General features: G+C 44.1%; 1 protein-coding gene across 2 annotated transcripts in view; it reads right to left on the bottom strand.

Annotated features, from left to right (window-relative positions):
- Positions 1-6,687: 6,687 nt before the first annotated feature.
- Positions 6,688-16,868, bottom strand: part of LOC122172662 (uncharacterized) — a 91,167-nt gene continuing 80,986 nt past the window's right edge. For both annotated transcript variants that reach the window (XM_065585882.1, XM_065585883.1), the window contains one exon: positions 6,688-8,736. In XM_065585882.1, the coding sequence (XP_065441954.1) occupies positions 8,040-8,736 (697 nt within the window). In that variant the 3' untranslated portion in view covers positions 6,688-8,039. The remainder of the gene's footprint in view (positions 8,737-16,868) is intronic.

Below are 16,868 nucleotides of genomic sequence, written 5' to 3'. Positions count from 1 at the left end.
CCAGTACTTCTGTTAGTCTCAAAGGTGCCACAGGACCCTCTGTTGCTTTTTACAGATTCAGACTAACACGGCTACCCCTCTGATACTTGACACATACTACTTATGCTTAGCACTGCTTAGATCCTTGCTGGAGAGAGAGTGCTCTGACTTTGGTCTTCTGCAAAGAGCTTTTAAGGAGGTTCACAACAGAACTGCTAGAAATACATCTTACCCTGTGTTCTGAAACCCTAATGCCTGTCACTTTTGGTACCCACCGCTGGATCTGCTCTTCCTCCATCTGTGCAGACATCTTTCCCCATTCTAACACTCTCTCAATGGTACAGTTAGGCCAGAGGTCTTCAATCTGTGAGGCATGCACCCCTAGGGAGGTACAGAGTAATATTTGTGGGGGGCATGGCTGGAGACCGGACCAGCCCCCAAAAGGGTCCTTGCCTCGGACTGAGGGTCCACTCCCATCTCTGCTCCCAACTGTGTCCTTGGCCTCAGCCCTCTTACCCCTGTCCACATTCCCCCTTTCCGGAGCCATGGCCTGGCTCCTGGCTCCATGGGAGGGAGTGGACAGGTGTAAGAGGAAGGCATGAGGTAAAAAGTTTGGGGACCACTGCTTTAGGCTGTGAACAGAATTTTTCCCCCATAACTATTGAAATACAGGTTCACCATGGTAGCAAGCACAAGCATCTTACCTGATGTGCTTCTTGAGAGAGTTTTCCCAGACTATTTCTGAATATGCACTAATATAGTATGCTCCGGTCTTTGTGTGTATGACCCAAGGTGACTAGGGTAGCCCACACTGAAAATGCCCAGGACTAGGCAGGCTGCAGAGAGGAGAGCAAATTCTCCCCAAATGGGTGATTAATATTATAGTTAGATTCAACAACCAGTCCCAAACCGTGCTTCTGATCCACCCCACTGGTTATCAAAAAGCTTTAAAAAAATCACATAGCCCCCTTTATTGCATTCCAGTCTCTAGCTCCCAATCAGTAAATAGATCCAGTAAAGGGAAAAATTACTTAAAACTCTATTCACTTTACAAAATATTCTTCTGATCCTAAAGGACCAGTGACATTATCAGATCAATATTAGTTTGGATCTTACCCAAAATACCACACTGCTAGCCAATCTTTTAGTATCTAAAAACTAAAGGTTTTATTATAAATGAAAAGGGAAGAAAGAGAAGAGAGTTGTTAAATGGTCAAAGCAATCAGATACTTACACATCACTTCAGAGTCCATATATCAGGTTCTTAGCAACATTGGTGAGTTTCCTGGCTTGTAGAGTCCCTCTGGAACACATCCAAAGCTTGGATGGGTCTGTCAGTCTTTTGTTCAAAGCTTCAGTTTGTAGAGACGTTACTCTAGAAGTGAGAAGCAGGACTGAAGACCAAGTGGAAAAGATGCAGCTGCCTTTTTATATTCTCTGCAATGTGGCTTGTACATCCTGTGTCCCAAACACACTCTCACAGCACATGAGTATGGAAAAGTATTTCGAGTCCCCTATCCATAGACATGTCCCTACATAATTGGTTCTCACAGAGGTATGCAGAGGTCTTCCAGCGGGTACATCAACTCATCTAGATATTTGCCTAGTTTTACAACAGGCTACATGAAAAGCACTAGTGAAGTCAGTACAAACTAAAATGTCATACAGACAATGACTTATTTATACTGCTCTATATACTATACACAGAAATGTAAGTACAATATTTATATTCCAGTTGGTTTATTTTAGAATTATATGGTAAAAATAAGAAAGTAAGCAATTTTTCAATAATAGTGTGCGGTGACACTTTTATATTTTTATGTCTGACTTTTGTAAGCAAGCCGTTTTTAAGTGAGGTGAAACTTGGAGGTACAGACAAATCAGGGGTTCAGTAATCTGGAAAGATTGAGAGCCACTGCCCTACATGTCCAGCAGACTCACAGGCATAGTCCCTGGCTTCTTTCAATGGGTCCTCTCACTATACAGCTGATTGCCTTTGATGGGCCATCAAGTGGGCTGGGTAGTGCTGATGTCAATCTGTCTGGGAGTGTCACCCAGATACGCAGCTCAAGTTAAGATATAAATATACCACACATTTATAATTCATGATACAAGGATGGTACATACATATAAACAAGATTGTCATATTTAGCAAATCATAACTTTTCCACTAATACCTTACATGGCATATCTGGTAAGATTCAATGTAATATTGGTATCAATAATATTGTAAATAGTCCATACAGCATTACATGTGTGTAGGTCTCTCTCTCTCTCTCTTTCTCTCTCTCTCTCTCTCTCCTGCTTCTGAGTTCTGTTATATGCCACATGGTTTTTCACTTCATGGAAAGCAATGTGGACATTAGAGCAAAATTCAGTGACTCTCCAGAAATGCAGTGGGGTGGAAGTAGATAATCCAGCTGATGCCAGTCCTGATTCATAGTTTGTAAACAGCATAGTACACTACAGAAGGTCCCCTGGATGGTTTAGCAGCACCTTGGCTGTTGTGCACCTATGTATTACTATAACATCAAGGAAATAAGTGTGGGGTTTTTTTGGTTTATTTTTAATTGTCTCCATAACACCTAAAATAACATCTTGATTTTTGCAAGTGATTTGGTATTTAAAATCAATGACCAAAACTTTTTGTTTCATATGATAATAGGCCAAATTCTACCCTCATTTACACAGGTAGAAGTTCAGAATAACTTACTGAAGCCATTGTCACCAAGATCAACACTAGTTTGTACAATGAAATTCTCCACTTTAATTGAAAAGAAAAAATCTTAATACCAAACAAAAAGGTTGGATCTTTTAGTGATAAAGATGCTGATAACAACTACCCCATGCCCTAGAATATCTGGATGTACCAAAGAAATGATAGAAGTTAATGGAGGATCCCTGCCTTTCTAGTTTGCTTGTAGTGGTGGAATCAAATTAATTTGAAGCCTGGGGCTTAGTGGTGTCCTGCCAAGTTATGTTGAAAATAATAATTATTCTGATTTGTTTTTATGTTTTGAACTTTCTGTTTCAAAGCTACTTACTTCATGACAAAGGTCAAAGAAAAGTTAGTTGTATCAATTTCTACAGACAGTTTCTAATGCTGTAAAACATTATGTACTCTCTTGTAACTGTTCTTCTATTCAAAATATTAACACATTCCTGTGAGTTATATAAAGACCAGTTTTGATGCAGATCTCCAGCAGAAGGAGTATGATTGTTCTGGACAGTGACTTCTACTTCAAAGAAAAAGTTGCACACTCTTTTCTTTAAAAACATGCAAAGATCTCTATACCATCCTCTGTAGGAAGGGCAACATTTTGCACTCAGAGCTGTATGGTGAGATTATGCTCATACTCAGGGCCGGCTCTAGCTTTTTTGCTGCCCCAAGCAGCAAAAAAAAGCGCCGCGCCGCCCCTCCCGCCGAGCGCCGGAACCCCCCCCGAGCGCCGAGCCCCGCGCCGCCAGAGCCCGCCCCCGCCCCCTGCCGAGTGCTGCCAGTACCCCCCTCCAGCACCGCGCCCGCGCCGCACCCCCACCGAGCGCCGTGCGCCGGAACCCCCCCGAGCCCCGAGCCCCGAGCCCCGCACTGCCCCCCCCCGAGCGCCGAGCGCCGTCGGAACCCCCCTCCAGCGCCGCGCCCGCGCCACCCCCTCGCCGAGCCCCGTGCCGCCGGAGCGCCCCCCCCCCGCGGAATGCCGCGCCGCGCTCCCCCCGCCGCCCCTTACCAGGTGCTGCCCCAAGCATGTGCTTGGGTGTCTGGTGCCTGGAGCTGGCCCTGCTCATACTCCCTGAATGAAAGTGCCACTGATGTCACTGGAAGTTTGATTCACAGAGCTGAATGTGCCACGCAGATCTGAAAGCAGAACTTTGCCCAGACCTTGTATTTGTACAGATTGAACCAATGTACTACACAAATGCTCTGTTGCTCCAGATAGCACTGAAATGAGATGCCATGTACAAATTAATATTTGACAATTATTGAATTTTTAAAGGTATTTTATAAGTAAGACGTTGGAAGCTGGGCCTAGTAGTTAGAACCACAATCAGAAGCCCTGAGTCCTATTCCCAGCCCTCCGACTGACACATAATATCACCAGTTCTCAGAGGTAGTCAGGCTACATGCCATTCTTCACCTTTCCAATCCTGTGACCAGCAGGGGATAGTCCAGTCCATAGCTCAGGTTAGCACAGCCTCTGAGCTGCTCTAATTTGTGCGCAACTACTTATGGCCCAAAGGGGCCCTTATGGCAGCTGGGCATGACTTGATCACAGTGTTGCTCTGGCCACATGCTCAGTGTCCAGCAAGGCCTCTTACATTAGGGGCTGGAAGGTGGCTGGGGATGAAATAGAGTCAGATATGCCAGCTCTGTGTAGTGCCGAGATTCTGCCTGTCCCGAGGGAATTCTCTGATGGCTGGATCTGATTTCCCCTTAGCACCAGAGACTGTGCATCCAATTCAGCAACTCAGTCCCATATCACACTGTCTCCCTCTATCTCCCGCCCGGCCCCGCCCCAATTGTTCTAGTAGGCACCAATACATGGACTAATGATTACATGTTCTGCCCTCTCCAAAAACAGCTCACCCACATTATATCAAGTGCAAAAGCTAAACCAAACCCTTAATTTTAACACTCCTCTCACACAAGGTATCAGTAAATGTCTCCTCAGCAGCGCCACTCTACTCTTGCTCAGCTGCTAACAATAGCCATCCAGTTGTAGTGGAATGTTAAACTGTATTATACAGTTCTGCCACTAGGTGGTGCTGTGTAAAAAACCTTACTTAAAGCTAAATTTAGCCATACTTGGCAGAACATTAAAAGATCTTATGATGAACATGTCTGGCATGTATAGGCAAGCTTTGTAGCCAGTCCATATCTAGTACAGGAGTACATGACACCAGTGCTGCTCCAACTCTCTGGATCCTGGCTCTCTCAAAGCCACACCATCCTGCACTGTCGCCACGGTCTAGCAAACTGCCTTGCCTTCTGCAGGCAATGAGCATCTTGACTGTTCTACATCTTCTCATGTCCCTATTTCTCTATGCAGTGTCTCTCTTAACAGACGTCTGCAAAGGTGCCAAAGAGCAAAACTCAAAGCAGCAAGGATCATGCCTGTACACCCCTGTATCTCCTCCCCAAATACTACAAAGCATATTGTTACCTACGGTCACGATGCTGAGTTTACTTCATGCACAGGCCTTGCAATCTAATACATTTCACGCTACTCGCTCTACTGTTTGTGTGACTATTTTCACTCCTTTTCACTCACCAGTCCTCTGCAGAGTTATTGGCTATTGGCCTATCTCTAGCTGTTCTGAGGCTAGTCCCTGGTGGCCTCTGGGATTGTCCTTCAACTCTGCTACTGCTGTTAACCTCTATAAACCATTCCTATAACTCCACTCCACCAAACCCTTTTCTTCCTCAACACCAGTTGCTAGTGTCACAAATTCAGCTATGTGGTTTTTTTTCTCCACGAGCAGCACACTCCAAACCTCATTGCAGCATACCATCAGTAGCCTGTTTGATCATTTCTGGGGCATAGTGATGCAGACTCCTGAATCTGTCTGGCGAGGCCACATGTTTTCTAGGGGGATCATCCTGTTAAATCAACAAATTCCAACCTTGGTTATAAATAGTGTCCACACCATTGCTGCCTTTCACCGTATTATTTCACAGTGGCTGCAGATTATTGGAATGCTATGCTGTGGAATTTATGAAATCTGACAAGAAGTTGGATTTATTGCTTTGTTGGAAAGGGAGTGCATTCACCGTAGGTATGTCAATCAGATTATGCAACAATGAAAGGAGAATGGCAGCGTAAGTCTCTAGAAATTCAGTAGGCTTTTGACATGACAGCCTCAAGCTTCCCTGCTTACAAACAGTGTAATAAACTGAAGAAAGACCATGATAACGTCAATCACAAACAGGGAATTTGATATACTTTCAAAATGTCATTGGCAGCACATTGTAAAATTCAGATGGGCTTAAAATAATTGAATTGTTCTCTGACCATCAAAGCTGATTATGTGAATAAATGATTGCTGAGAAAAACGGGTGTTTGCTTTTTCCTGATTTAAGATAGCTTGACTGAATGATCGGGGACTGAGAATGTTCAACTTCCTTTGACTTATTGCTTCATTAAAAAAGATAGCCAGAGTACCAAAATCCTGACCTTTGAAAAACAAAATGGTACAGTGGTACTGACTGCACATATTGTCTGTGTCACCCAGAGAACAAAAGAGGCAATGGGCTGGGTCCCCAAACCTGATTGGTGCTGCGACCCCATGTGCTACGTTGCAATGCCTGAAGCCAGGAGCCTGGCCCTGTTCTGTGGGACAGGAGCTGGGCCACCATTGTGACCCCAAAACCTCTGTGCAGCCCTGTGTATTGTAAAAGCAATATTGCACTGGGAAATGACTATTTTAGTTTGACACCTTTTCTAATGTACTGTTAATGAGAGAGCCATCAGGGGCTATAAAATCAACCTGGAAAGCTGTAACATGTTTTTTCTATACACAGAGTGCAGCCATTTACTTTCACTCTAAATTATTTACAAAATTTAGATTAAGGAAAATGATAAGAAAGAACAAAAGTAATGTCTCCAGATGAGAGCATGGTGTGTCTCCTATGTAACAGGTTACTGAAAGCGAGAGAACAAAATGCTGTATATACAGATTTCTTAGCCATGTAAATATGATACTCATAACACAAAGGCATGACAGTTTCATACTTGTATAAACTGCAGCAATGACATATGTCAAAAAAATACATGCAAGTTAGAATTTTACATGCCCTTTTAGTTTAAAAGCTTGGATGCAAACATGTTGTCTGTTGAACATCAAAATCATGGAGATTTTACAACAGTTCATTTTATTCCTTTGGTCTTCCCCTTGAAGACTGAGACCACTTCACTGACTATAACACTCCAATAACGCACCTGGCCCATGGAATGGAAATTGTGAGAGAGGATGTGCACCTGGGTTTCCCACAAACATCGCCCTTTCCCTTCCACAAGAAAGGCTTGCCTGCCACTGGCTGCTCTTTTTATTGAAATCCTTTCCCCAAAACCCAACTTAGCCACAATAGGTCAGACCTGCTTTTCATGGGTGTCCAATTCTGGTCTGCTTTGTGGCTGGCAATGGATTCTCAAACACTAGCTTCAATTACTTTATTTTTTTCTAGTAGTTTAAAAATGCTCCTTGATAGAATTCAACTTTATTGGCAATAATTGAGGAATACAAAACTTCAAGAGGGGCCTGTTTCTTAGTCCTGAGAAAGTTAGAAGCTGAAATGGCAAGAAAGAGGCAACATCCTTGGGATGGTTAAATACTTTTTTTTTCTATGATTTTCAACAAGAAAAATAAATCTGAAAAATATTGCTTTACCCTCTTACATTTAATCCATAAAAACGCTATCAGTTGGCAAATTAAGTCTCATCAGTTTCCTCATCCTTTATGGAAACCATGGAAATTAGTTTAAAAGAGAATGGAATTTATTTTTAAAATTGACCTATGGAATGCTATAGATACGAGAGTGTTCTGAATTAAATTCTATAGAATAGTTTTTTAAAAATACCTACAGAAAGGTGAACATTTTCTATTAAATATTACAGGATTTTTTCCATAAAGGTTAAGGCTCTGCTCCCACCTATGTCTCATAAGAACAAGAACATAAGAAAGGCTGTACTGGGTCAGACCAAAGGTCCATCTAGCCCAGTATCCTGTCTACCGACAGTGGCCAATGCCAGGTGCCCCAGAGGGAGTGAACCTAACAGGCAATAAGAACAGGAGTACTTGTGGCACCTTAGAGACTAACAAATTTATTAGAGCATAAGCTTTCGTGGACTACAGCCCACTTCTTCGGATGCATATAGAATGGAATAAATATTGAGGAGATATATATACACACATATAGAGAGCATAAACAGGTAGGAGTTGTCTTACCAACTCTGAGAGGCCAATTAAGTAAGAGGAAAAAAAACTTTTGAAGTGATAATCAAGATAGCCCAGTACAGACAGTTTGATAAGAAGTGTGAGAATATTTACAAGGGGAGATAGATTCAATGTTTGTAATGGCTCAGCCATTCCCAGTCCTTATTCAATCCTGAGTTGATTGTGTCTAGTTTGCATATCAATTCCAGCTTAGCAGTCTCTCGTTGGAGTCTGTTTTTGAAGTTTTTCTGTTGTAAGATAGCCACCCGCAGGTCTGACATTGAATGACCAGACAGGTTAAAGTGTTCTCCCTCTGGTTTTTGAGTATTATGATTCCTGATGTCAGATTTGTGTCCATTAATTCTTTTGCGTAGAGACTGTCCAGTTTGGCCAATGTACATGGCAGAGGGGCATTGCTGGCACATGATGGCATATATCACATTGGTAGATGTGCAGGTGAACGAGCCCCTGATGGTATGGCTGATGTGATTAGGTGCTATGATGATGTCACTTGAATAGATATGTGGACAGAGTTGGCATCGGGCTTTGTTACAAGGATAGGTTCCTAGGTCAGTGGTTTTGTTCAGTGATGTGTGGTTGCTGGTGAGTATTTGCTTTAGGTTGGGGGGTTGTCTGTAAGCGAGGACAGGTCTGTCTCCCAAGATCTGTGAGAGTAAAGGATCATCTTTCAGGATAGGTTGTAGATCTCTGATGATGCGCTGGAGAGGTTTTAGTTGGGGACTGAAGGTGACAGCTAGCGGTGTTCTGTTATTTTCTTTATTGGGCCTGTCTTGTAGGAGGTGACTTCTGGGTACTCGTCTGGCTCTGTCAAAAAACAGATTGGAAGCTCAGAGGAGACAGGTCTCTCTGGTGGAGAGAAGCCCTGGGATAGGGTTTGACCAGACAGGTAACAACTCTATAGGCAGAAAACTGAACACCCTTGCCCGCCCCCTGCCATGCCCCTTCTATGAGGCCACGCCCTTTCTCTCCACCTCCCGCCCTCCCTCTGTCATTCACTCATCTCCACCCTTACTCACTCATTTTCACCAGGCTGCAGCGGGGGGTGTGTGTTGAGGGTGCAAGAAGGGGTGAGGGCTCCAGGTGGGGGGGTGAGCTCTGGTGTGGGGCCGGGGATGAGGGGTTTGGGGTTCAGGAGTGGGGTCCAGGCTGGAGCTGAGGGTTTGGATGTGGAAGGGGGCTCCAAGCTATGGGAAGGAGTTAGGGCATGGGAGGGGGGTCCGGGTTGGGGCACAGGAGGGGGCTTGGAGTGCGGGCTCTGGGCAGCACTTACTTCAGGCAGCTTCTGGAAGTGGCAATATCTCCCTCTGTCTCCTAGGCAGAGGTGCAGCCAAGCGGCTCTGTACTCTGCCCCTGCCTGCAGGCACTGTGGTTCCTGGCCAATGGGAGCTACAGAGCCGGCACTTGAGGTGGGACAGTGCACAGAGCCCCCCGTGGCCACCCCTACACCTATGAGCCAGAGGGAGATGCTGGCAGCTTTCTGGGAGCTGCACGGAGCAAGGCAGTTACACAGCCTGCCCCGCTGTGGACGGCTAACCATAGTTTTGACGGCCTGGTGAGTGGTGCTGACCAGAGCCGCCAGGGTCCCTTTTTGACTGGGCGTTCCAGTCGAAAACCAGATGCCTGGCAACCCTAAGTTAGACTCCTGCAGTGGATGCCCTGAGGTAGAGCCAACACGGGCACTACACTGAAGCCTAAGCGGGACAGAAGGGCCATTAGTTTGAAGATTTGTTTGGACTTGCTCCTGCTACCCCAAAAGAGTGTAGACTTTTATTTAGAGTTTAGACCTGGCCAGAGGGCCAAGACACTGAACACTTAGAAGGGGAGTCAAGAGAAGATGTAGGCTGAGAAAGGCCAGTTTCAGGTCTGAGGGAGAGCCCAATGGAGAGGTGTCAGAGATGAGGATGCCCTCATGCAATCCTGCAGGCATGATGGGGTGCCCTAAAAGTGAGGCTATGTGCATACAGGGCCATCTAAGTACCTATACAGTGTATGTCGAATTTAGGAAACTGGCAGTAATAATTCTAGTTCCTTTATGTCTGTTCATTTGCCAAGGAAACCAATTGTTGTCCAATTTTTATTTTACTGAAGGTAAATTATTTAAATGAACATACGGGATTTCTGCTGCATTAATAGCTTGTCCCACAAGTCTGATAATATTTGTTCTGCATAAATTACTGTCATGGTTTCAGAATGAGCTGCACCTCAGATCCCTTTGCAATCCCTCCTGACTGCACCCCTCTGGGGACAGGCTTTGCTTACTTGATCTCTCTCGAGGGTGGAAATACTCTTAGACTGGTTCTCTGAGTTGCTGCCCTCTTTTTCCAATGTTGTTAACATGAGCGGCCCATGTATGTATCTGGCACCGGCAAAAAGTTACCTTCCGGGAGCCTGTGACCAGCAAGTGATTCAAAACAGCTTCTTCAAAACAAATGAGTTAAAACAACAAAAGGCCATTTCTTTCACCTAGCTTCCCAGATCTATGCCACAGGACCTGCATCTCAGTACATCTGCTCTCCAGGAACAGCCCCTCCTTCTGTAGAGGAAGAGTTATTAACTGTTTGGTATCTTAGGCACTTGGCCTTGGCAACCCAGCTGTGTAACTCTGCCTGGCACCTGGAAATACAGTAAAGCCTGCCAAAAGTGACCACTCATGAGAGTTAGCAAAAGTGGTCACTTGTAAGAGGTGGCCTCTCTTCAAAGGTTTGCTATAAAATGGCATTGCCACCCTTACTTCTGTGCTGCATTTGGCAACCGTGCTGCCTTCAGAGCTGGGTGCCTGACCCTCAGCTGCCGCTCTCTAGCTGCCCAGCTCTGAAGGCAGTGCCACTACCAGTAGCAGCAAAGAAGTAAGGGTGGCAATACCAGACCATTTCACCCTTACTTCTCTGCTGCTGCTGCTGGCAGCAGCTCTGCCTTCAGAGCTGGGTGACCGGAGTGTAGCAGTTGCTGGCTGGGCGCCCAGCTCTGAAGGCAGTGCCACTGCCACCACCACCAGCAGCCCAGAAGTAAGGAAGATCAGTTTCTCCTACAGGTTTGTTTTTCTGGATGGGAGTGAGAATATTTGGTCACTGGCAGCAAATGACAGGTTGTTGCTCTTCACAGTTTCTTCATGATTAAATTATAGGGGGAAATGTTCTGTGGCCTCTGCAAGTAGTTGCTCATGACAAGTGGTCTCTTTTCAAAGGTGGTCACTAAGGCAGGTTTTACTGTAGCATCTTCTCAATCAGTGGCCCAGCCAATGTTTTCTTACTACTTGAAGTTGTTCACCCTGGGGTGTCTTATTTCTGGCCATTGTTTTGTTTCCTGCTTGCTCTTCCATAACAGCCTCTTTTGCTTTACAACATGCCGTCAAACAGAATATTACCAAGCAGACAAACTGAGGTACAGATAATATTCATACAAAAATACAGGTATCTCCCTCATTCTCCACAGTGCTTACAGGGCTATGATAGATGAAAGCATTCCATGGTTAACACCCTACACACTGATGCCTATAAACAAATTACTAGTCTCACACTTTGCTGCAACACTGATATATTGGTGAAGCCTTCCAAAAATCAGAGCAAGAACATTATCAATCAGCTAGTTTCTTCCTTCTTCACTAACAGAGCCATGTAAGACTTTGTCTACATTTGCAGGGTACATGTAGGCACACACCACAATGAAAAGGAGGCACACTGTGGTGGGTATCCCCACATGGCAGTGGGGAAAGCCTATGGCAGGGGGGATGTAGTGGGGAGAGGCTCCAACATCAGGGAACTGCTGGAGTCTTTCCCTGCTGCCTTCCCCTTGTCAAAGGATTTCCGCACTGCCAGAATCTTTATGTGCTGCAGAGAGACTCCAACAGTGGGGAGTTGCTGCTAAAAATAGCAGTGTAGACAGGGGAAGCAATGCTTGGGTGTATAGAGAGCTATGTACGGTATATACCCTAAGGTTCTGGGGTGTCTTTACTAAACAGTGCCTCACCATCTACACTGCTATGTATACCTATAGGGGGAGGGGATGCAGACTGCTATGTATGTACTCCATATGCCACCATGAGTGTGGACATAGCTTAAATCACACTCAGAAGTTGGGAATAGATTAGCTAGATTCAAACAGAGGGTATGATAATTAAATATACATTACATACACTTCAATCACGTAATCAGACGCTACAGCAGAAAGAGCACACATGATACAAAAGACTCATGCTTAGCCATACAGTTGTGTCCAGTATAACTAAAGGGTAAGTGCCATCATTTTCCCCCCCATATATTTCAACTGCAAAATTGCTAGATACCTGCCAAACCAGTAATCATTCCTGCTCCATTTTTTACTGTAGCCTTTATTACTTGATCAGTTAACATGCTCATTAGCAACCCTCACAACTGTCCAGTTCAACCCCAAATAAATGTATATTCTATTCTCTGCTATGCTGCCTAAAAAAATTTGACAATGGTTAGGGCAACTATATGCTATCACCAATGCTTTTCACGCTGACCAGTTTTGTCTCTTTGTTTCCTTGTGTCTCCCTTGTCTTTGTATGTATCTGTTTTCTGTCTCCTATCATATTTAGGCTGTAAACTCCTCTGGGCAGAGACTGTCTTTTTATTATGTTGTACAGTTTCTCGTATAGTTGGGTGCCAATTTCTGATTGGGGTCCCTAGATACTACCACGATACAAACAAAAATAAAAAATTACAGTATGTAATGGTAAAGATTAAATGTGTTGACTCAATGGTATTTTCACTCCATTTATGAAGGTCAGCACAAAGCAATCCTAAACCTGGCAGATTCAGACCCAGGAGTATCTCTTCTGCAAGGGGCTCCTCAACTGGCCTTGACCCACTAGAGCAATTCCTACACTGCCCCTCTACTGACATGGGCTGTGAATAGGGGCAAGAAACACCTGCATGCATTGCATTCAGCCTGACTGCCTAAAGGCTGCTCTTACTTGTGCCAAAGCACAAAAGGTACCTTTCCACTCAGACCCGGTCCCACACCCAGCTGTTTGGAATGCTTCTACTGTATAGAAGTAACCTTTATCAAAAGCACGGCTTGGAAAAAATTGTAATTTTAATAAAATCAACTAAGTTCTCACTGAAACCCTGTATCCAAGGGATGAGACTTTTGACTAACTTGTCACTTTCACTCCATAGTTGCAATGGTGAAGGTGATGTCTTATTTCCAAGAAATACAACCCAAAGATTTTTAAAGAGTCTGACATTTGGATAACAATGAGGTTCAAAATGAAAATAATGAGAGTGGTCATAAATGAGTATTTGGTAAAAAGGTTTTGCTTACTGGACTTTAATGAATGCAAAGATATGCAAAACTATCAGGGCAATGACTCCAGATGAGACAAATTAGAATAAATTAAAATATTGCTCAATAATACAATTAACCTTTCAAAATTGCAAAAGAAATACAGTAATAATAATGTGCTGGCATTAGCTTGATAAAATGTTATATTATTAAAAAGAAAGGGCCAACATTTTACACTTAATTAGACTGGTGTAAATCCAGTGCAAGTCAGCTGACTTCAGTGGAGTTCCAGATGCATACCAGTGTTGGAGCAAAATTGGCCCACTCACTATAAAGCCATTTCCTCAGCTGGTGCAAGTCAGCATAGTGTCAATGAAGTTCTACTGCTGATGCACGTTAGCTGAGGATCTGACCCAGAGTTTTATATTTATCATTTGTCTCACAACCAGACAGATTAAATTTTCTAGGGTGGCAAATGCTGTGGGTAGCAAAAGCACATGTTTGCTGAGCCCCAATCCGCCCTCCTTACATGAACTAGTACCTAACTCAGGAAAGTAGTCCTATACAAGTAATGCTGTATGTTATATGGGACTGTTGTGTCTGTGACTAAGGAACTAATCAAGATAAGGAGGCCAAAATGGGGTCTTTTGAGATCTTTTCATCTTTAAGGATTCTAAAGCACTTTACAAACCATGGCTGGGCTTTTCAAAGAAGCCTGAGGGAGCTGGGTGCCTCGGAAAGGAACCAAGGAACCCTGCTCCCTAAGGATATGTCTACACTGCAAAATAAAAAGAATCCTGTACCAGGAAGTCTCAGAGCATGGGTTAACTGAGTCAAGATCATGCTGCCGGGCTAAAAACAGTAGTATAGACGTTCCTACTTGGGCTGGAGCTTGGGCTCTGAGACCCTCCCCCTTCGCTGGGTTTCAGAGCCCCACCTCCAGCTTGAGTGGGAATGTCTATACTGCTACTGTCTACACTACATTGGGAATGTCTACCCCTCCCATCACTGGCTTCCCCCTTCCCCATTCCTTCTCTTCTCCTTCCAAACCTCTTGCTCCTGCAATCCTCTTCCCCATTCGTCACCTCTCTGCATTTGAGTCAGACAGCCTTGGGTGACAGCAGAGGGAGCATTGAGAACACAAGAGAGACACAATCTCCCTGTTCTCAGTTTCAGTGCCCAGCACTACAGCAGCCCTTGGCTGCCAGGAGCAGGAATTGCAGGGAACGTTATGCTCTGCCCCTGCAGCCCAGGGTGGAGCATGCTCAGTCCAGATGGAATGCTGGAAGAATTTAGCTACCAAACTTTAACGAGTCTCTATGGAGATTTTTCAAAGGCTTGTAACTTAAGATAGCTTTTCACAGGGATAGCAAATGACACATTGCTGACAACAATGCAACTCCATCTGCCAAATTTGATATCCCTGCTCTGGCATATGGAGTGCTAGAGCTTCTCAATGAAACAGCTGTAAGATTTTTTTTTAATATAGGCAAAATTATGTATTTCCCCCTAGTCTCATCTCAGAATGACTGAATCACTTAAAAAAAAATCAGCCAGAGGTAGGCATCCAGCATGTAAAATTTCAGCCCAAGTGGTTAAAGTTTGGCATAGTTATAAGCAATTTAAAACAGGGTCTTATAATGGGAAGTGTTAGGAAATCTTTATTATAGTCAGTGCTACAGGGTCCTCTAATGATACCCACAGCACAACTTCACTGTCCCCAACCAGCATACAGTGCACTGGTATGTGTTGCTCCCTAGACACTTGAGGCTGCATAATAAAAGACTCTTAAATAAGTATTGTTTATTAAAAACAAGCAGTGACACAGTCAGTCCAGTCTGCTTTCCTGCTGCAGAGATCCACTCAAGCTCACCATTCATCCCGGTGTACTTTATTAAGCCCAGGCCTTGGTCAATGAGTTACTTGTCCCTCCCCAGGAACAATGTTTTAACACTGAACGTTTGTGCCTCTTTTAGAGTAGCAGCCGTGTTAGTCTGTATCCGCAAAAAGAACAGGAGTACTTGTGGCACCTTAGAGACTAACAAATTTATTAGAGCATAAGCTTTCGCGGACTACAGCCCACTTGTAGTCCACGAAAGCTTATGCTCTAATAAATTTGTTAGTCGCTAAGGTGCCACAAGTACTCCTGTTCTTTTTGTGCCTCTGTCATTCCTTTCATGTTGTGCCAGAGAGGAAAGGAGGGATTTTGACTAAAGATGGATGCACTTCATCCAGCAACTGAGCTTTGAACAAAATGCATCAGAAAGTTGAGAAGATGGGTACAACACCTCCAAATATATTTCAGTGTAACAGCAAAAGACACCCTCTCCCCATCTGACCAAGCTGCAAATCTCCACATGACAGCATTGTGCAGGAGAACAAGCCCAGGAGACTGACAACACAATCACATTCACAGAGGGGACCAGATTGGACTGATTTTTTTTTTAATCAAACGCTTGAGGATTATTGTAGTCTAAAGAAAAATATCACCTTTTAGTACAGTTGATCAACATTTGCAAACAAAACCAAGATTAAACAATAAATAAACACCAGCACCTTAAGTCGCCTCAAAAACCTGCCTATGAAAGTCAAATGGGGGTACTAATTTGTTATTCACCAGATGTACCCTGATTAGCACTGTTGTTTTGTCAAAAAAAAATTTCAAGTAATCATGGATGACACATTGCAAATTGTGATGAAATTATGGGTTGATGACTCAGCTGTGATTTTTTGTTTGTTTGTTTGCCACCTGTCTCACACACCGGGGCCAAGAATGATCACAGGAGATCTGTCTTTTCATCCTCTTTGTAAGGCAAAAACAACAACAACAACAACAAAGGAGAGACTCTTCCTCTTGTGATGCAGCTCTGTGTGGTGTATTAGATCACAATTTTAATACATTTTTCCATCACTTTAAATTCTCCGGTTTTTTTCCTGATCCTGCATGCAGGTGGGATGGCTCTGTTGTGAAGTGTGTAATCTGGGTTTAGCAGTGGTCAATTAGCAGACAGGCAGCCTAAAGTGAGGTGGGGCAAGTTGTGCCTCTGTTTTAGGGAGCAGCCTTTGTCTCTCTCTGTTTTAAGGTTCTTGTGTGTTATCACTTTAAATTCTAAGAACTAAAGTAGTTATGTTGCAACCTTCCAGCAGGACTTTTTATGCTTTTAGCTAACTTTGTTGTGTTTACACCATAAACATAACACAGAGAGGTGCGGAAAGTCCTTTCCCTCTCACTGGGTGCAGAGAGCAAGAGTGGTGGATTCTTCATCTCAGTATGCAGAGTGGAGGGCAACATAAAGCAGGAGTGGCTGGTCTCTTCTCTCCCCTGCAAGGCTTTGTGACAATGGGAGGAAGCTGTGGGTTTGTGACAATGGGAGGAAACTGTGGGGTCACACAAAAAAGAAAAAATAGGGAGTCATGGAATCTGTGACAAAACAACAACCCCGCCTATGATCAGCTCCAGAAGGAATGGGGGAGGGCAACAAAAACTAGGATGGTTTCACAGAAAGATGCAGGCCTGAGAGAGCCCCCCAAGGAGTAGGTTTACTCACACTTAACACACTGTATAAGATGTATTAGTAGGCAGGGGTGTGGAAGCTAGGACGCCTGAGTTCTGGTCACAGCTCATAAGTCAAACCACTTAATCTCTCTCTGTTTCAGTTTCCTCCTCTGTAAAAAATAAGGCTGTGATA

This window comes from Chrysemys picta, chromosome 2, assembly GCF_011386835.1.
Source record: "Chrysemys picta bellii isolate R12L10 chromosome 2, ASM1138683v2, whole genome shotgun sequence".
Taxonomy (NCBI): Eukaryota; Metazoa; Chordata; order Testudines; family Emydidae; genus Chrysemys; species Chrysemys picta.
The sequence above is the reverse complement of the archived record's forward strand: the minus strand, read 5'-3'. Positions and strand labels throughout refer to the sequence as shown.